The sequence below is a fragment of the Diadema antillarum genome, unplaced genomic scaffold (assembly GCF_040938485.1).
Source record: "Diadema antillarum isolate AM-2024a unplaced genomic scaffold, OU_Dant_1.0 seq00000530_RagTag, whole genome shotgun sequence".
Lineage (NCBI taxonomy): Eukaryota > Metazoa > Echinodermata > Echinoidea > Diadematoida > Diadematidae > Diadema > Diadema antillarum.
Genome location: NW_027271481.1, coordinates 386,081 through 405,226, shown reverse-complemented (window position 1 = coordinate 405,226; position 19,146 = coordinate 386,081). Strand labels below are relative to the sequence as shown.

Sequence of the window (19,146 nt, the reverse complement as noted above, 5' to 3'; positions counted from 1 at the left end):
GAATATGCCATGCAACCAATCATCAAAAATACTCAATGAGGAGGATCCATTTTAAATAATATAAAGCTGAAAATCTTTCTGTCAAAGTGGAGACCAAAGGTTACAGAAATGCGGGCAAAACTTCTTTATATTTGGATGTTATGAGATGTAGTACGGTAATGTTTCACAAATGAAATCGGTAATCAGTGAAAGTTGATCAAACAACAAGGGACTCGAAGGGAAGATAACTGAGATTGATTTATTGGACTAGTTCTGCAGTTATGCTGGGATTATGCTGCTCATTATAACGAATAACTGAACATTGACAAGTTTGACTTTATACGAAAGGCGTGTTATGGTTAGCTTTTTATGAGGCAATTTGTCTACCGGATATTTGGATTTTTTTTTTTGTCTTTGAAGACAATGATAAATAATGATGATATCAATAAGCTTCAGACCTGCGACGTCAACGTTAAGACAACGCCTCCTCCCGAGCTGAACAAAGTAACTAATTAGGTTGGTATACCAGGGCATGGATCTTTCTTCTTTTCCGCAGACTCCAGACAAAAATAAAAGCAACAAAACTTCAAATATATTTCCTTACAAATGGTGAAAAGTGGACACACACACACACACACACTCACAAACAAACATTTTGCCTTATTTCTAGGGTACTGAATCCGAATGTGAATTATAAAAATTTTGGATTGTTGAAGATTTTAAGATATTCAAGTACCCTCAAAATAGTGTAAAACCATCAAAAAACTTCGGGTAGACGGTAAAACGAGGTCAGGCCAAAAATCCTGGCTTTTTGAATTGAATTGAATTGAATTGAATTTATTTATTCAGCATAAAAACAACAGAGAAAGACAATGATGAGCAATCATGACAGACACAGAGAAAAAAAAACATAACTTTGGAATACATAAAGCTGAAGGGAAGCAGCCAACGAGGAATTAAATTTCCTTAAAATCTGGCCGACCCAGAAAATCCATTTTAAAAAATGCATTGGTGGTAAATTTTTCATATCTATAAAAAAAAAAAAAAAAATGAGATGAACAGATATACCGTTGCAAGACAAAACATAAAGCAATACAGCATGATATACAATACACTACATTTACATTACAAAGACAATACGAATAAAGTGAGTTACGATCATTAGATAGAATACATGTATTGCCAGCCAAGCATGTCAAAAACTTAGGAATTATAATTTTGTATAAAATTCTCCTTAAGTTTACGTTTGAATACATTAAAAGAGGTAACTTTACGAATCTCATCTGGTATTGAGTTCCATATAAGCGGACCTTGATAAAACACAGATTTCTGAAATAATGATGTTCTTACTTTTGGGATATGCAAATTCTTAGCGTTTCTGGTATAGAATTAAATGAATATTGCAATTTAAGGTGAAATAATGCATCAGAGAATCGGGTAAAAGCTTTCTATGCCATAGAAACATAAGATTGCCTAAAATATATTTATATCTGTCATACAACTTTAAAATCTTTTGGGAATTAAAAATTGGTGAAGTGTGAGGTAAATAAGTTGAATGGTTTATAACCCTTATTGCACGTTTTTGTAGTTTAAAAAGTCTGTCTATGTATATATTTGCAGCACTTCCCCAAACAGAAAGACCATATTCAAAAAAAGGCGCAATAATTGCATTATATATCATTTTAAGAACAACAGTGGGTAAAAAGTTAAGTCGAAAAAGTATCCCAATATTTTTTGAAATTTTGTTGCATATAATATTTATGTGATCTTTCCAAGTCAATTTATTATCAATTGTGATTCCTAAAAATTGCAAAGACACTTCATGCTTAATTTCAGATCCTGCTAAATATATACTAATATCCTTGACATCAACATTTCTATTGGTGAATATCATAAAATGTGTTTTACTTGTATTTACTGATAATTTATTCATATATAACCATTCAGAAATTATACTTAGCTCATTATTGACTATGATTTGTAATGTTTGGGGATCATTATGAGATATAAAAATACTGGTGTCATCAGCAAACAATATATATCTAAAAACCTCAGACGTATTACATAAGTCATTCATATATATATAAGAAACAAAAGAGGTCCCAAGATTGACCCTTGGGGTACTCCACACTTCAATTCTTTAGATTTAGATTGAAAACCATCCACAACAACATATTGCACTCTGTCGGATAAATAACTGCGGAACAAATCTAAAACAACTCCTCTTATGCCATACAAATACATCTTACTAAGTAAAATATCATGATCAAGACTATCAAAAGCCTTACTCAAATCCAAAAATATGCCGATTAAAATTTCCTCCATCAAATAAAACACTTTTTTCTCATTTTGCACAATTTGTAATACTTCACTTAAAACTTTCATAAAATCTTCAACACATTGAGTAGGTGGTCTATACATAACTCCAAATAAAATTCTTCGATGATTCATTTCAATTTCAGAAAATATACTTTCAATATAATTATTGTTTACATCCAAGTCAGTCCTTCGTTCAAAATTGACATCATTTTTTATATACAAACCAACTCCACCACCCCTCTTAAATCTACGACTATTTGCAAAGAAAGAATAATTATCAAGCCTGTACATATCAAGAGGTGAGTTAGCATTCAGCCATGTTTCAGAAATTCCTATTATAGTTGGTGCAATATGAATTGAAGTTAAAAATGAGTTTAAGTTATCAAAGTTGCGAGACATGCTCCTACAATTAAAATGAATACAAAAAAGGGGAGATTCATTTTCTTTTGCAATCATCTTAGAATGTAAAACGCTGTTAAAATCTTTGGTTGAATAGTAATACTGATCAGAGACATATTCGTTATCGCTAGCAGGAGAAATATATTCATGTAGTTTTTTAAGTTCAGGGTTCACGTGAGAAAACTGGCATTGGTTGACTATATCAGAAAAATACATTGAGCAACAAAACAAGACTCACTACACACAATTAAAATAACTTCAAGAACTAAGAACATACATGTACATAAGAGAGGGTGAGAGCAAAAAGAGAGTCTGCTCCTAAAGAGTGAATGAGGATGCATTAAGTATCAAGGAAATTTGATTAGGTTAACATATCATTATGCGTATAGTAGATGTCAGTTTACGAAAATAACATATTTTGTTTAAAGCTTTTTCAATTCACTGACTGACCATATTCTCTTTCTCACAGTGGATCCATTGGTTGCTTTGACCAGCACGATGACTCTGCCATCACTGGACCATGCTGCACACAGTTTGTCGTTTCTTTCCACTTCTTCTTTTGCTTTGGTCAACAGGAGGCGATTTTCTGCTGTGAGATCTTCCTCAATCCCTACATGAGTACCTTTCAGTCTTCTCCGGCTTTTGATGACCGTGTCTCTGGTGCGGTAAGTGGTGAACTTGACTATGATGGCGCGTGGAGGTGGTTGTTTCCTTGCCCCTGGTCTTGAACTGGTGGTACGCGGGGCACCCACACGGTGAGACCTGTCAATTTCATGTCGCTGCAGCTTGATGTTCAGCTTCTCCGAGGCTAGATCAAGCATCACCTGGTCTGTATCCTCCTTTGGGTTTTCCGGGATGCCATATAGCCGCACGCAGTTACGACGCGAGTATTGTTCAGCATCATTCATGTCTCGTTTGAGCTTGGCTATATCGGCTGAGTCAAGCTCGTGTTGTTTTTGCAGTGACGTGATGACACTCGCCTTTGATTTCACTTCAGCCTCCAATTCGATCACCTTGCCTTCCGCGATTTCAAGCTGTGTTTGAAGCTTTTGCATTTCGTTGCGGACTGCTTCCACAAGGGAAACTTTGAACAGCTCCTTGAACTGCTCACTGCTGAAGAATTTTCTGACCTCTTCACTTATCTGTTCACAGAATTCAGAAGCATCGACACCAGGGGGAGAAACAGATGAACACGATTTCTTTTGACCCCTGGTCCCTGGCATACCGATTGATGAGCAAGGCAATTCACCACACTGTAAACAATGCAAGTTGTTGAATAGCCCCTGAAGTAATCACCCCTTTCAGAAATACTTGGGGAGTCTCGGGATGCCTGGTGCTCTAACACCTTAACAAAAGAAGTGATCAGGAAAGAGTGCATTCACACAACACTGCGTGGGGAGACTGAATAGGTAGACACGTACGTAGTGTGCTGTACAAAGATCAGAGTCCCCTAGTCTACAAAGTATTACCAACCTTATTTGTTTTTTTTTTTCTTTTCTTTCCTTTTCTGTTCTTTTTTTTTTTATCAACAAACCATTGGAATAAGGAACCTTATTTCGTTTTCGGATTAAACCAAATAATCTTCGGAGCAACGAACAATAACGGTGAACTGTAACGCGGGAAATGAAAGTCGGTCCACTTTCGACTGACAAAAGATTATAACGTAAAAATGTCTTGGAATTAAATTAAAAACAGCACCTATGTGTACAAAATAAAAACCCTTGTTTTCTGTTTTTGTTTTTGTTCTGTTTGTTTTTTTAAGCAAAGCAACAACAAAAAAGTGACACACATGTTATTTGCACACAAATTAACAGTCCACAAAGACTATCGTTGGCTCCACAATTTCGACTTCATAACGATAGGGCTTTTTACACTTGTAAATTTTTGCTTAGCCCCGGACCAACGGTGGGGCTAAGGGGGGGGGGGGGGGCCTTAGCCCCACCGTTGGTACGGGACTATCCTTAGCCCACTTTCTGTTTACACTCGTTTTTGCCAAAGTGGGCTAGCCCCACCGATAGTACGGTACTATCTGGCCCTGCAAAATAGCAGGGGTTAGCACCGCAATTGCGGTGCTAGCACCGCAATTGCGGTGCCAAGCAAGTGAGTGTAAACAGAACGAAAAAATAATCCTGGGCTAAGCGACGGAGACGAAGTCCGACCCTCACTGGCCAATCAGAAACGAGGTAATCAAGCGCTGCCGGTGCGTGCGTGTACGTGTACAGTACACAGCGTAATTATGAATATTCATGTGGTTTGGAAAGTCCGGGGCTAAGAAATACGAGTGTAAAAAGGTCAGTTTTCTCCTTAGCCCCGGACAAGAGATAGTACGGGACTAATTGGCGAGTGTAAAAAGCTGAAAAAATTGGTACGGGACTAACGATAGTCCTGGGTCAGAGAAAGTCCGGGGTTAAGAAACACAAGTGTAAAAAGCCCTGAAGACTCATATCACCACGCAAGGTTTCTTCGGTGTCATTTCCTGACCCACTTGTTTGTAGAGGTCCGATTGATTATAGATTTTGTTTAGACTTGATTGTCAAAATATTTTCTCCGGGTTGAAACATAAAACTCGGATATAAAATGGACACACACACACGCGCGCGCGTGCTACAATAAACTTCGTCATTAAAAAGAAGGTTTGTTGAAGACAGGTTAGGCAGATAAACGTGACTAGATATGTTTTTGCATTTCATTTTTTTAACTTTGGCTTAGCTATAATGCAGCGACATACAGAGAAGGGTCTATACTTAAGCAAAAATGAAATCAACTTACTTCTCCCTGTGATTTTGTAGAGTGATATGACTTCCAGCATTATGAAGTACGACGTAGGATACCTGCCGGAAGTAATATTAGCATAGTCAATATAAAGAATAATCAAATATGGAAGCAGGCTCCTACTGTAAATTATGGCTGTGTATCAGACTACATGAACCTTCAAAACTAGTTGGTTTTTTTTTGAAAAAGAACATCTTGTATTCGAAAATTTTCAAAAACAAAAAAGAGAAAAAAACGGTTGAATCACATCAGAATAAGAATCTTTTTTTTTGGGGGGGGGAACAAGCGATACCACGTAGACAAACAGACTCGTGAACGTGTTTCCATCTTCATTTAAGTATTTGTGCTGATATTTCCCTGCTCCATAAATAATTATATAATTAACAATTTTAGCACTAATGAACTTGTCGAGAAATTGTGATCATTTGACAGTATTCAAAGGTAAGTCTATGAATGCACACTACCCGACATTCCAGAATAAAGCGAGAAAATTTGTGAAGAACAAATATAAATGCTCTTTCATAGATACGAAAATATTGAGAAACAACACTCTCGTATTTTTGGATATACCAATGCAGGTTACAAATACATCAATTTGGGGTAATTTTTCGTAAGTCATTCCATTTAATGAAATAGTATTGCACCCTACATAATCTTAACCTCATTACCAGGTTGTATACACAGTTGAAATCTTGCTGAAACTGCAAATAAAATGTGCGCAACGTACCTATGACAATTTATATTTGCAAGAGGAACATGTCAAAGTGCCATAGTACACTGTATGTCAAAATTTCAACAACTTTTGGTGACAGTAAACGTCTCCCTAACAAAGTGGGGGGGGGGGCAGCTGCATATTATGTCATGTTCTATTTCAATAAAGAACTGCTTTAACATTAGTTTCCGGACTCTGAGTTATATCTACCTAATAAAGGAATGATTTTGCCTACTGTTGTCAATCTTGTCACTTGATACGACCATTTGCTTCAGTGGAAATGAAAGGATTTTAATAATAATCAAATTGAAATGAACAAACTTATGAAGCATTGATAATCATATACTTATAAGTCGCTTAAAGTGTCATACTCATGAGCATCCTTAATTCAACGAGAGGATATTTACGCCCGTCAATTTCAGGACCGCGTTTGTCCATGTCATTGTAACAGCCGAGCTGAAATCGTTGGCCAGAAAAAAGGGATATTTCTGGAATGGTTTGGTTCATCTTCGGCATTCAATGTTTCAAGATTCAAGAGTCAAATTTATTTTCACTTGCATCAGATAAACAAAGAAATTATATACAATGCATATGCACAGGATATTTATATGCAGGACGGGAATGGAAATCGAAAGTCCCACTAAGAAGCAAAGCTTGTACGATATGGGACCCTTAGATTATACACAAGACAGCAATATAAAACAAAATAAAACAAACCAATGTCAACTGACATGAAAACAAAATAATCGGGATGGGGGAAAAAGGGGGAAAAAAGAAACAAAAAAGGACTACAGCACTTGGATTCCATGATGTAAAAGTTGTCATAAAATGCAACCTGGATTGAATATAATACACAAAATTTTTGTACGATTATAGCGGTAAGAATGCAGGAGAATTAGAGAATAGACACATCGGTATATACGGAACAATAACAGGAACATGTAAGGAGGACTTGTGTTAAAAAATAAATTCATAATTGTTTCATGTTCCAAGAAATGATGACTTGACTGAGATGGTAAAACGACCTAACTCGGTTGGATGTTGTAAGATTTCAATAAAAACAATGTTGGTAATAGTTACGTTGAGACGGTGCACCGTCTCAACAGTACCATCACCGCGGTGATGGTACAGTTTTCGTCAAGATGGGATTCAGGTCTTCACTATCTGCTAGAAAGTTTAGAAACTACTTATGAGTAATTGTATATTAAATCATTAATTTAAAAGTACACAATTCGGAAAATAATTAAAAGTTTATTTTTTGAAAATCGGCTTTGAAATGCCTGACATATCAAACACCAAAGAGGCCATAAGAAAGGTTGGGTCCCATTTCTAATGATGATGACCTTTTTCATATCTCTGTCATTTCGAAACCGATCTTTACCAAATAACATTTAGTTCCCCTTAGAATTGTATTCTCTCTAACATTTTGAATTAACGGTTCCCAATTATCTCGAAAAAAGGTTAAAATCTGAATCAACATCGCAACCATACTGTACTATCCCTTTAACGAGCAAGAGCTTATCCTGGAAGTTAGCTACCCTTGAACTTAAGGAAAACTGTCTAAACGTAACTCCTAACTCCCTGCTTTTCAACATCCTTCATATGGATAGTGCAGGGTAATGAAATGAATAGGGAATCCATTAGCGACATCGCCGAAGGAAAAGACCTAAGAAACTGAAAATGCCAGATTGATTTCTTGATGCTACGCTGTCTTTTGAATTTTCATTCCATGCACATGAGAGAAAAATTAATTAACCGTGCAATGAACTCTTTTCAGTGTAGTCAGTATGGATTAATCGATGAAACTATTCGAAGGAAATGAAGTAAAAACTGTTCGATGGAAATGCAGTAATTGAATACTGATACTTTTCATTCGTAGTGCATTTTCTTGACTTCACCGTATAGTTAGGATTATTGGCTGTTTTTTTTCTATTTTTTTGAGGGGGAATAAAAAAAGAACTGAAGTAAAAGATTGTATGATACCCGTAAATCCCCCCACCCATATACACATACTTACTCATTTGCTTTTACTTAACTTTTCTGAAACGATGATGTAGAACATGGCTTTATACACACACTAAGAAATATTTCATTTGGATACGTCACAGGAGCAATTATAAATGACATCTAACACATTTTGAAAAGAAATACTGCATAGAAAGGAATCATTAAGGTACTGTTCTTGCGTCGAGTTGCTTATTTTGCAAGGGACTACCCAACCACCTGTTCCTGTGAGTACAACCATGTAGATATGTCTCGGTTTTTATCCAGTGCTTTAGTTCAAATGCCCTATCCTGTATGCCATTTCTTCTTTATAGCAATCGTTGACTTTTTGCTGTGGAATGTCCTCATGCTTTAAGGCTCAGATTCTTACTGATAACTATACCTGTACAATATTGTCAGACAAGTTTACTATAGGAAGCCAAGGACTGTTATGATCAGGTTCACCAATAATGTTGCAACTGCCGTTTGAAGTGGCTAGAATATTCTGGAAGGCACGCAGGTAATAATTATGTTGGTCATAATAATTGATCCTTTGCAACTTTGATTCATTTCATCTGCAAGCCTGAAAATATCACAGGGGGTGGGGATCGATTGTCAATGTGTGTCGCGGGGGGGGGGGGGGGTTCTCGTGTTGCGCCATGGGAAGGGGTGGCAGTGCGTCAGGGGAAGCAACAAGGACAGTTCTCGTGCAAGGGGCCACGGACCGTTTTTCAGTTTGTGTGTGAGTGTGTGTGTGTGTGTGTGTGTGTGTGTGTGTGTTTGGAGGGGTAGGCTATGGGACAGGGGAAGGGGTAAAGGTCAATGTTATCCCCCACTTTGTTAATAGATGGGAGGAATCTAAGGGCGGAATAGTCGAAAATTGAAATTCATGGGGGGTTGATTCTTTTTCGATTGTTTTTTCTTCTTTTAAAGAATCAAAAGTGTATGGGGGCGGGGAATAACTCGCTCCATGCGCCTGCGTATTGCAGGTGTTTTTCTTTCGGTCGAGCCCCAACTGCGACGATGATGTGTTCGGTTTTTGCTTCGAATTCTATGGGAGTGACAGGTTCGACAATGTTATCTGTCCTAGATGGGGTACAAATAGACATTTTCGGAGAAGTCCAATCCATTGAGAGTACGACACAGTATCAGCATTGTTCTCGCCATCATCCCAACTCGTGAAGCGAGCCTAAAGACAGACTTTTATCGTAAGTGCCATTATATTCATTACAAGCTTTTCCTTCTCTATCTGATGGCAGTTTCTTTGAAGCACAAACATATTTTGATGAGGTGAAATTTTCGGTCTTCGAATACAGCACGCTTTACTCGAACCAGTCTTCTTTTTCTTCTTCTTCGTTATTTTGTCCTCGTTTTTTATCACCGAGCAAAGCATGTAAGTTCACAACATCCAATTCCAAAGTGCACTTTGCTACATGATGTTCCAGTTATGGCTTATGATTATTCTGACTCATGAGTAGGTTTTCTTTTCGATATTAAATACTGTTGAGGACTTTTTTTGTTCATTTGCGTGATTCATGCCATTGACTTTTCACAGTACCTGAACGATATTAAAATTAAAGTGTTCGCCACTGAAACTATATTAATTTTGCACTATCAGGATGGACTTTCTGAATGCTTGGTAAAACGTTTTTGCAAACGGCAAAATAAGAGATAGTTAATATGAGTTCCACAGATTTCAAGAATTATGAGTTTTACCGAATAGAACAGATAATTTTGTCATCACTTTCACTGAATTTCCTTGCAATGTTCATAATGAGAATTTTGATTCCTAATATTATATGTCACTTCAAAACGTAATACGAGTTCAATTGTTTATCTTTCTTCAATCCGATAAGACTATACGACACACTCTCAGCATCGCTTTCGCCATAATCCCGATTCGCGAAGAAAGGCTAAAGACAGACTTTTATCGTAAGTGCCATTATATTCATTACAAGCTTTTCCTTCTCTATCTGATGACAGTTTCTTTGAAGCACAAACATATTTTGATGAGGTGGAATTTTCGGTTTTCGATTCGAATACAGCACGCATTACTCGAACCAGTCTTCTTTTTCTTCTTTTTATTTTGTCCTCGTTTTTATTACGGAGCAAAGCATATGAGTTAACAAGTGTGTTTCGATTTCCACTGCACTTCGCTACATCTGTTGCAGTCGTGACAGACTTATAATTGTTCTGACTCATGTATCTATTGTGACCCTGTACCACAAAACAAACAAAAAACCGCCAGACATGGATTTTTAGTTAAGAGCATATTATGAAAGAGCAGACTTCAAGCTTTAAAATGATGTATAACTCAGAAGAAATGGACTCTCCTAACCTATCTAAATATTGGAAAGAAAGCACACACTCCAGAAAAGTGTGAACTGAGAAAAGAGGCTCTGCAGCACAGGGTTTCTTCAAGCGTTTAATCTTCACCAAGCCGTGCTGTCTGTGCAATGAATGGGACCAAAAAACAGGATGAAAACCACCGCTTTAACCACAATGAAGGGATTATCATATTAAGCTGAAATTGAGTATGTTCTATTAACACATTCTGTCCATGAGAAATGCCAACTTTCAAAGCAGTAGGATCATCCTTTCTAAAGTTATTAGAGTTGAAAGTGAAGAGTGTGTACAGGTTTTTTTTTTTAAGAAATGAAAGGGGGATTCTAAAGACACACCTAATCACACCATTCTTTAAAAAAAAAGTGTTCGAGATAAACTTCGAAAAAACACACTGTCTTGTTTATTTCATGATACCAAATTTTAGCATAACGTAGAAGAAGACTTGCTCTCTCAGAAAATATGAAAAAAATTGACCAAGTTGACTTTTTTCTCCTATTTTCAGTCCTCACGCAAAATCAATGCGTGTGAATTTTTGTTCGTTTTGTGATGTACGGTCACATACAGGGTTTTTGACATTACGATATTACTGTTGAGGACTTTTTATTCATTACGTGATTCATGTCATTGACTATTCGCTGTACCTGAACAATAAATGAAAATGTGCGCCGCTGAAAGTACATCATAAGAATATCAGGATGGACTTTCTAAATGCTTGTAAAAACATTTGCAAACAGCAAAATTATAGATAGTTAATAAGAATTCTACAGATTTCAAGAATTATGCGTTTTACCCAAATAGAACAGATAATTTTGACATCACTTTCATTGAATTTTCTTCCGATCTTCTTGATGAGAATGTAGATTCTTAATCTTTGTTGTCTTATTACATGCTTAAATACCTAAAATAATATGCCACTATAAAATGTCATTCGAGTTCGATCGTTTCTCTTCTTCCACCATAGAGATTGACTTCTAGGCTTCGCCATCATGTGGTCTATGGTTTTAGTGATTGGTATCATACTCCATGGAGACCTAGTATCGCCTCTTGATGCATTTTCTGATAAATCCGCCATCTCGGAGGACAGAACAATAGACATAGAAGGTGCAGGAACTCCAGGAATTCGCAGAAGCAATTTGTCATGGAATTCCTCTGCCGAAAGTGACGAGACAAGTCAGTCCGGTGATCCACCAAAGCTCGACCAATTGCAGTGGGTATGGTTCTTTGAGTGGACTTGGGTGAATGGTCTGGAGATGAGCTGTGCTTTCGTTGGGATAGTAGGGAACCTGATCGTTATCCTCGCATTACGGATGCAAGTAGGAGTCAATAAACATTCGACCGACATCTTCATCGGAGCACTGGCAGTTTCTGATCTACTTACGTCCATTTCTATCCTACCCTTACCTCTTGCTGTCAGGGTGCCGCGTACGCCAGTTGGTTCGCTATACTGTAAGTTTGCATACACGCGTTACTTTATGTGGGTCCCAGTCCACATGTCCATTTATACTCTTGTAGGAATAGCCATCGAACGCACGATTGCAGTGGTGAGTCCACTCCATTTCCGATCTTACGTCACCACTCGCAAAATTTACTCCTACTTATCGACGGTGTGTGTTTTCTCATTTATATCCTACCTCTATTCTGTTGAAAAGGCGGTGGTCAACAACACCTGTAAGCTCCTAAATGAAGCCACGTCCAGTAAAACGATCATATTCTACTTACTCATGATCAGGTTTGGCTTCCCTGTTTCCATCATGATCGTGACACAGACGGTAACGGCATGGTCACTACATCGTCAATCACGCCGCACGCGCAAGGGTCTTTCTCAGGCCTCCTCGGTATCGTCCACTCACATACGAGCCCGCAACCGTATGGCCAGGCTAACCCTCCTCATCGTCTTAACGTACATCCTGACATTTGCTCCTCTTCATTTGACTGCCTTGGTATATGTCCTACAGGGAGAGGTGAACTCGTACCTACGCAGCCCTCTTCACAGCGCTGTGTCCGTGCTGATTTGTGTTAACTCTTGCGCCAACCCTTTCATATACGCATCCCAGTACCCAAGGTTCCGAGCCGTCATTAGAAATGTTTTCAAGTGCAAACGAGCTGACAACCGGGAACATCTCTTTTCCACTGTTAAAAGGCCTTACAATAATACAGAGAATGTCCACATTCATTAATGTGTGCAAGTATTCCACTCCTATATTATGGTATAATATGTCTATATGGGCTATAATTTTCTTACATCTATTGTGAAGTTCAACAAAAAAAAAAAACCCTCTACTGGAAGTCGATTGATATGAGCGTGATAAGGAATAGTAGGCCCCTATTACAGTAGTCCTGTTTAGAATTAAAAAAAGAAGAGGCTCAATCATATATACCTGTATGTCATTAGTATAAATGATATTATGCGAAAATGGGCTGTGGGCAAACAAGATTTTCAATGACCATATCTTTCCTCAGACAAATCAAAATGCATAAATGACTGGATGAATTACGCAACTACCCATCACAGAAAGTTTGTGAGGAGCATCCATTTGCCGGTAAAATATATTATTCATAGCTGAAAATCTTTTCTTGAAAACGGTGACCAAAATTATTGTTATTTTAGGGAGTAACGGGATGAAGCACGATCATGTTTTTACAAATGTGGCCGTGCACCTCAAAACGAACATAAAGTCGCACACACTGATTTTGCGTGAGGACTGAAAATAAGTGAAATGGGTCAACCTAGCCGAACTTGACTTTTTCATATTTTCGGAAAGAGCGGGTCTTCTTTTACATTATGCTAAAATTTGGTATCATAAAACGGACAGAAAAGTGTGTTTTTTAGCAGTTTATCTCGAACATTTTTGGTAGAATAGTGTGATTATGTGTGTCTTAAGAATCCCTTTTTCATTTCTGAAAAACCTTGCCCACACTCTTAACTTTCAACTCTAATAAATTTTGAAAGGGTAGTGCTACTGCCTTGAAAGTTGGTATTAATTATGGACAGAATGTGTTAATGAGGCATATTTAATTTCAGTTTAATCTGATAATCCCTTCATTGTTGTTACTCTGGTGGTTTACTTCCTGTTTTTTGTTCCATTCATCGCACAGCCAGCACGGTTTGGTAAAGATTAAGCGCTTGAATAGACACTGTACTTCAGAGCCTCTTTTCTCAGTTCACACTTTTCCTGAGTTTGTGCTCTCTTTACAATATTTAGATAGGTTAGGAGAGTCCATTTGATTTGAGTTATACATCATTTTAAAGCTTAAAGTCTGCTCTTTCAGAATATGGTCTTAACTAAAAATTCATATCTGGCGACTTTTTGTTTGTTTTGAGGTGCAAGGTCACAAATAGATTCACTGATCATTGAATGCTTATCCAAAAACACGGGACTCGAAAATCACTGAGAGATATTGATTGGGTTAGTCTAGAAGTGTGCAGGAGAGATGCCGCTTATTATGACTATGAACAAAGGAACTTTGACCTATACGAAACGCATGCTTTCGTTGACCTTTTAGGCAATTGATTCAATGGGATATTTTCCTGGCGATATTTGATAATAATATGAAAATGATGATGATTATAATGGTGAAAATGATTGTGATGATGGCAATAACAATGACGACGATCACTATTACTATCACCAACATTAATAACATGCATTTACCATTAATTGAAATACTCGTATTCGACATGCCAGTAGCACTTTCTCACATAATTAAACGCACTACTGACAAACATTAGCTTCGTACCTCTCTTTTTTATGCAGAGTACAGACAAAAATGAAAGCAACAGAACTTCACGTATTAGGCCTATATTGCCTAAATAGTAAAGCATTGGTCACAAAGTTGACAGTTTACCTTATTTCGAGGGTGCTGAATCCGAATCTGGATGATGCAACTTTGGATTGTTCAGGATTTTGAGATATTCATGCCCCCTTTGAAACAGAGTAAAACCATCAAAAACATTAAGCAGACGGTAAAGCAGGGTTAGGCACAAAATCTGGCTTTTGGTACCCAGACTACAAAGTATAACCAACCTTCGGAATAACTCACCTTACTTTGTTTTCTGATTATCGAATCATCGGGCTAAGGAACCTTTTTTGTTTTCGGGTTAAACACCTTTCGGACTAACGAAGAATAACGGTGTACCGGAAATGTGAGGCGTCCCACTATCGAATGACGAAAGATTATGGCGTAAAAGAGTCTTGGATTCGAGTAGAAAACAACACCTACACCAACAATATAACACTTTTTTTCGAGCAGCAAGTAGCAGAAAAAAAAGTGACACACGTGCTATTCAAACACAAATTAGTGGCCCAATTGAGAAAGACTATCGTTGGCGCCAAAATTTCGACTTTGCTACGAAGACTCATACCACGCTAGAATCTTGTAGTACCATCTCCCGTCCCACGTGTTTCCAGAAGTTTGGTTGAATCTCATTATTTGATTTTGTTTAGACTTGATAGTCAAAATTTTACACCGGGTTGCAAAATCATAAAAGTCGGATTCAAAATGGACACACACACACACACACACACATGCACACATACGCACACCCTACAATGAACTTCGTTACCAAATGAGGTTCGTTGAAGTCAGGTAAGACAGATAAACGTGACTTGTTAAAGTTGTTTAAATGGGTTTCCCCAATCAATTTCATACTTTTGTCAGTCAAATTCATTTAATGCGCATTCAAAATCAAATAACGCAAGCGAAATTATTCGGGGATTCAAATTCAGAATCCGAGCGATTAATTTCATTATGACTGCAAATAAGACTACGTGTACCTTCAAAACTAGTTTTTTATGAAAAGATATCTGTTGTCGAACATATTGACACTACCACAAATGCAAATGTGCTTGTGAATGTGCTTACGTTAATAAGAACATGTGGAGATACAGCTCTCATATTTACCATACCAACGTAAGTTAGAAATGTATTGATTTGAGATAATTTTTCATATATTCACTTCTTTTATTGACACGCGCATGCTCCAAGATCTAACATCATTATAACATACAGCGTACATTGTGCTGAAACTGCAAATCAAATGTGTACAACGTATACGTAGATAACAATTTATCTGTCACTGCCAGAGAAACATGTTAGTGTGTCAAAGTTTCAACAACTTTTGATGACAACATATGTCTGGCTATCATAGTGGAGCTATGTTTCATATTATGTTACTTTCAATAAGGAACTGGTTTATCGTTCCGCAGCCTACGTTATATCTACCTATTAAGGAATGATTTTCACCTTTCGTTCTAAAGCGTTTCACGACGACCATTTGTTCCAGTGATAATGAAGAGCTCTTCCTTTAACTAAAAAATGATATGAGCGTAATGAAGCATTAAAAGTACTACATATTAGTCGTTTAAAGTACCATACTCACGAACACCCTTTACCAAATGAAAGAATTTCTAACGGGTAATTTAAACTGGTGTGTGTGTGTGTGTGTGTGTGTGTTTGTTTGTGTGCGTGTCACTGCAACAATCAAGGAATTTATTGGGCAGAAGATGAATGGGATATTTCCACAATGGCTTGGCTTATCTTCGGCATTCAATATTAATTGGTATCAGTTACGTTCAGATGGTACAGTTTTTGGTTTATGGAACATACAATTCCTAAAAGAATGATTTTCATGAAAATCGGATTTTAAATGGCTGAGATATCCCAAACTAAAGAGATCCTAATAAAAAAGTAATTGAATTTCATTTTTTTCACAAATAATAAAGAAAAAATACCTATTTCACAATATCGACTGATATTTGACGGCCACTTTGGATATCTGAAGACTTCAGGGATGATAAGCTTCCAGCAACCATATTCGGAATCAGCACCACTAATATAGCTTAAAAACAATTTTTTTTGTTTCACTTTTTGTCATCTAAATTGAAATATGCCTTATAATGTTTGTAACGGTATCAGGAAGTGCATTACTCCAGTGGTAATGAAAAAAATGTAATCACTTTACAGAAAATGAAACGAAAATATGAAGCATTAAAACTTTTAATTATCTGTCCTCTAAAGAGTCATGATTCACAAGCATCCTTCATTCATCGACAGAATTTCTACTGGGTAATTTCAAGCCTGTGTGCGTGATTGTAATTGTAAAAGCCGAGCGAAAATTCGTTGGTCAAGGATAATAGAGATTTTTGTTGTTGTTGTTGTTGTTTGAATTGATTCCTTGATTTCAGTATCCTTTCTATAGAAGAGTGCAGGGTAAGGAATTTAATGGAAAATCTATAAACGACATTCCAAAGGAAAAATCCTAAGATCCCGATGTTTCCAGATTGATCTTTTGATGGTTCGCTGTCTTTTGATGTTTCATTCCAGGCACAAGAGAGGAATAAATTGAAAATGGAGCGAACTCTTTTCATCGTATTCAGTATGAACTGATCGATAAAACTGTTCGACGGAAATGAAGTAATTGTGATGTTCGATGAAAATAAAGTAACTGAATATCTGCCACTTTTTTCGCCGTGCATTTTCTTGGTCTCACCGCATTCTTGGTTGCTGTTGTTGTTGTTTGATATAAAAAATATAATGATTATGATGTTACCCGTAAATCTCCCCTCCCCCCCCCCTTCCCTCACTATACACGTTCTTATTGATTCACTGTCTTTTACTCTAACTTTTCTGGAACGATGGTGTAGAACAGGACTGACACACGCACTAAGAATCATTTTACCTGGAAACGGTTAAAGTGAAGCAATTAGGAATGATATGTAACACATTTTGAAAGAAATAAAGCAGAGAAAGGAATCAATACAAAACTGTTCTTGCGTCGAGTTGTTTCTTTTGGAATTGAGTGTCAATCAGCTGTACAATATTTGCTCATGTGACAACAATGTCATATGACCATCCAAACATATATGTCTAATTAGTAAGCAATGTCATTGCTTTAATTCAAATTATATTTCCTCATTGTCTTTTTCGAGGAATCGTTGACATTTTGCCATTCAAATCGCTTATTCTTTAAGACTCGGACACTTATAGATGACTATAGGGCCTACCAATAAGCTTTTCAACAAGATTACTATAGGCGGTATAGGAATGTGTGACCACGTTTACCAATACTATTGTACCGTACGTTTGAGCTCATAATGATTGATCCTATGTTTAATTTATCTTATCTGCAACATAACTTATTTGCAGACTTATATCACAGGAGGTGCAGAACGATGTTTAGAATGTATATGAGTGTATGTGTGTGTGTAGAGGGGGAACCTGGGGACGTGGTACACTGTGTTTGGGTTAAAGAAAACAAAAGCAGTTCTCATGTAGGGACCGCGGAACTTTTTTTTCGGGGGGGGGGGGGGGGGGGGGGCTTGGACCGGGAAAGCGTCAAGGTCAATGGTAACCACCACCCCCCCCCCCCTTTATAATCGGGAAGGATCAAAGGGTAGATCTTTCGAAATTGAAATTCACGGGTGCAGAATTCTTGATCTTGTTGGTGCTCTATTTTTTTTTTTGGCCAGCCACAAGTGTGTCTGTGTGTCTGTGTGTCTGTTTGTGTGTGTGTGTGTGCAGCCTCCCCCTTCCCTAGTCTCGCAATCCCTGTCGTGGTTGGGTCAAGGGTCATCATGGCTACACCCTCCCCCTCCAAACCACACCAACTAATACGTAGGAGGGGATACCATCTGAATTTAGCCAGCACTGATCTCATGTAGATATCATGCACCGATCGCTTAGCAATTCAATCTCTGCGCAGCATGGTCATTGCGCAATTCGTTCCAATGCGCCTGCGTATTTCAGGTGCTTTTTCTATTGGTTGTACTCGAACTGCGACAATAACGTTTACAGTTTTTGCTTCGAATCGTGTAATGAGAAATAGGTTCGACAATGTTATCTGTCTGAGATGGGATACAAATAGACATCTTCGGAGAAGTCCAATCCAATGAGACTACGACACACTGTCAGCATCGTTTCCGCCATAATCCACTCTTGTGAAGAGGGTCTGTGTCACATCTTTGGCGTAAGTTGCGTAATTTTCTGTTACAGCTTTTCCGTCTGTATCTGATGGGTGAGTTTATTTGAAGTACCAACATATTTTGATGATGTGGGATTTTCGTTCTCGAATAGAGCACACAGTACGCGATATATACGCTGTACCCTTTTCTTCTTCTTCGTTCTCGTTTAATATCACATACCAAAATATAAGTTTCCCAGTTCTAAAAGTTTCCATTTCATGGCTGGTGATAAATGTTCTGACCAATGAAAGAAGGATTTAATCTCTACGTTGTAAGTTTTTTGTTTTTTGTGTTGTTGTTGTTGTTTTTTTTTTTTGCATTGATATGATTCATGTCATTGTTTTTTTTCACTGTACCTGAACAATGAATAAAATATGCACCACTGAAACTTCATCAATATTAGTTTTCAGGATGTAGGGCCTACTTTATATGCAGTTGATGGCAAAAGATTTGCAAACAGCAAAATCCAAGATAGTAATTATGAATTCTTCAAATTTCAAAAAGTGTGTGTTTTAAAGCAATAAAAAACCTTATCATGTCATCTCTCCTTTTGAATTTTCCCGCAATTTTGATAATGGGAATTTAAGAAGTGAGGGTTAGTCTCCGTTGTGTCATTGCCTGTCTGAATATCTAAATACGTCATTTCAAAACTTAATTCGAGTCCGATCGTTTATC

At 37.4% G+C, this 19,146-nt stretch overlaps 1 protein-coding gene across 1 annotated transcript; it reads right to left on the bottom strand.

Moving 5' to 3' along the window:
- Positions 1-3,119: 3,119 nt before the first annotated feature.
- Positions 3,120-3,920, bottom strand: LOC139734505 (uncharacterized). Its single transcript, XM_071645285.1, has one exon. The coding sequence runs from the start codon at positions 3,918-3,920 to the stop codon at positions 3,120-3,122; it is 801 nt and encodes a 266-aa protein (XP_071501386.1).
- Positions 3,921-19,146: the final 15,226 nt, after the last annotated feature.

What these genes read in the sequence shown, in the direction of transcription:
- LOC139734505 (XM_071645285.1), bottom strand. Translation starts at nt 3,920, where the DNA reads ATGCCAGGGACCAGGGGTCAAAAGAAATCGTGTTCATCTGTTTCTCCC.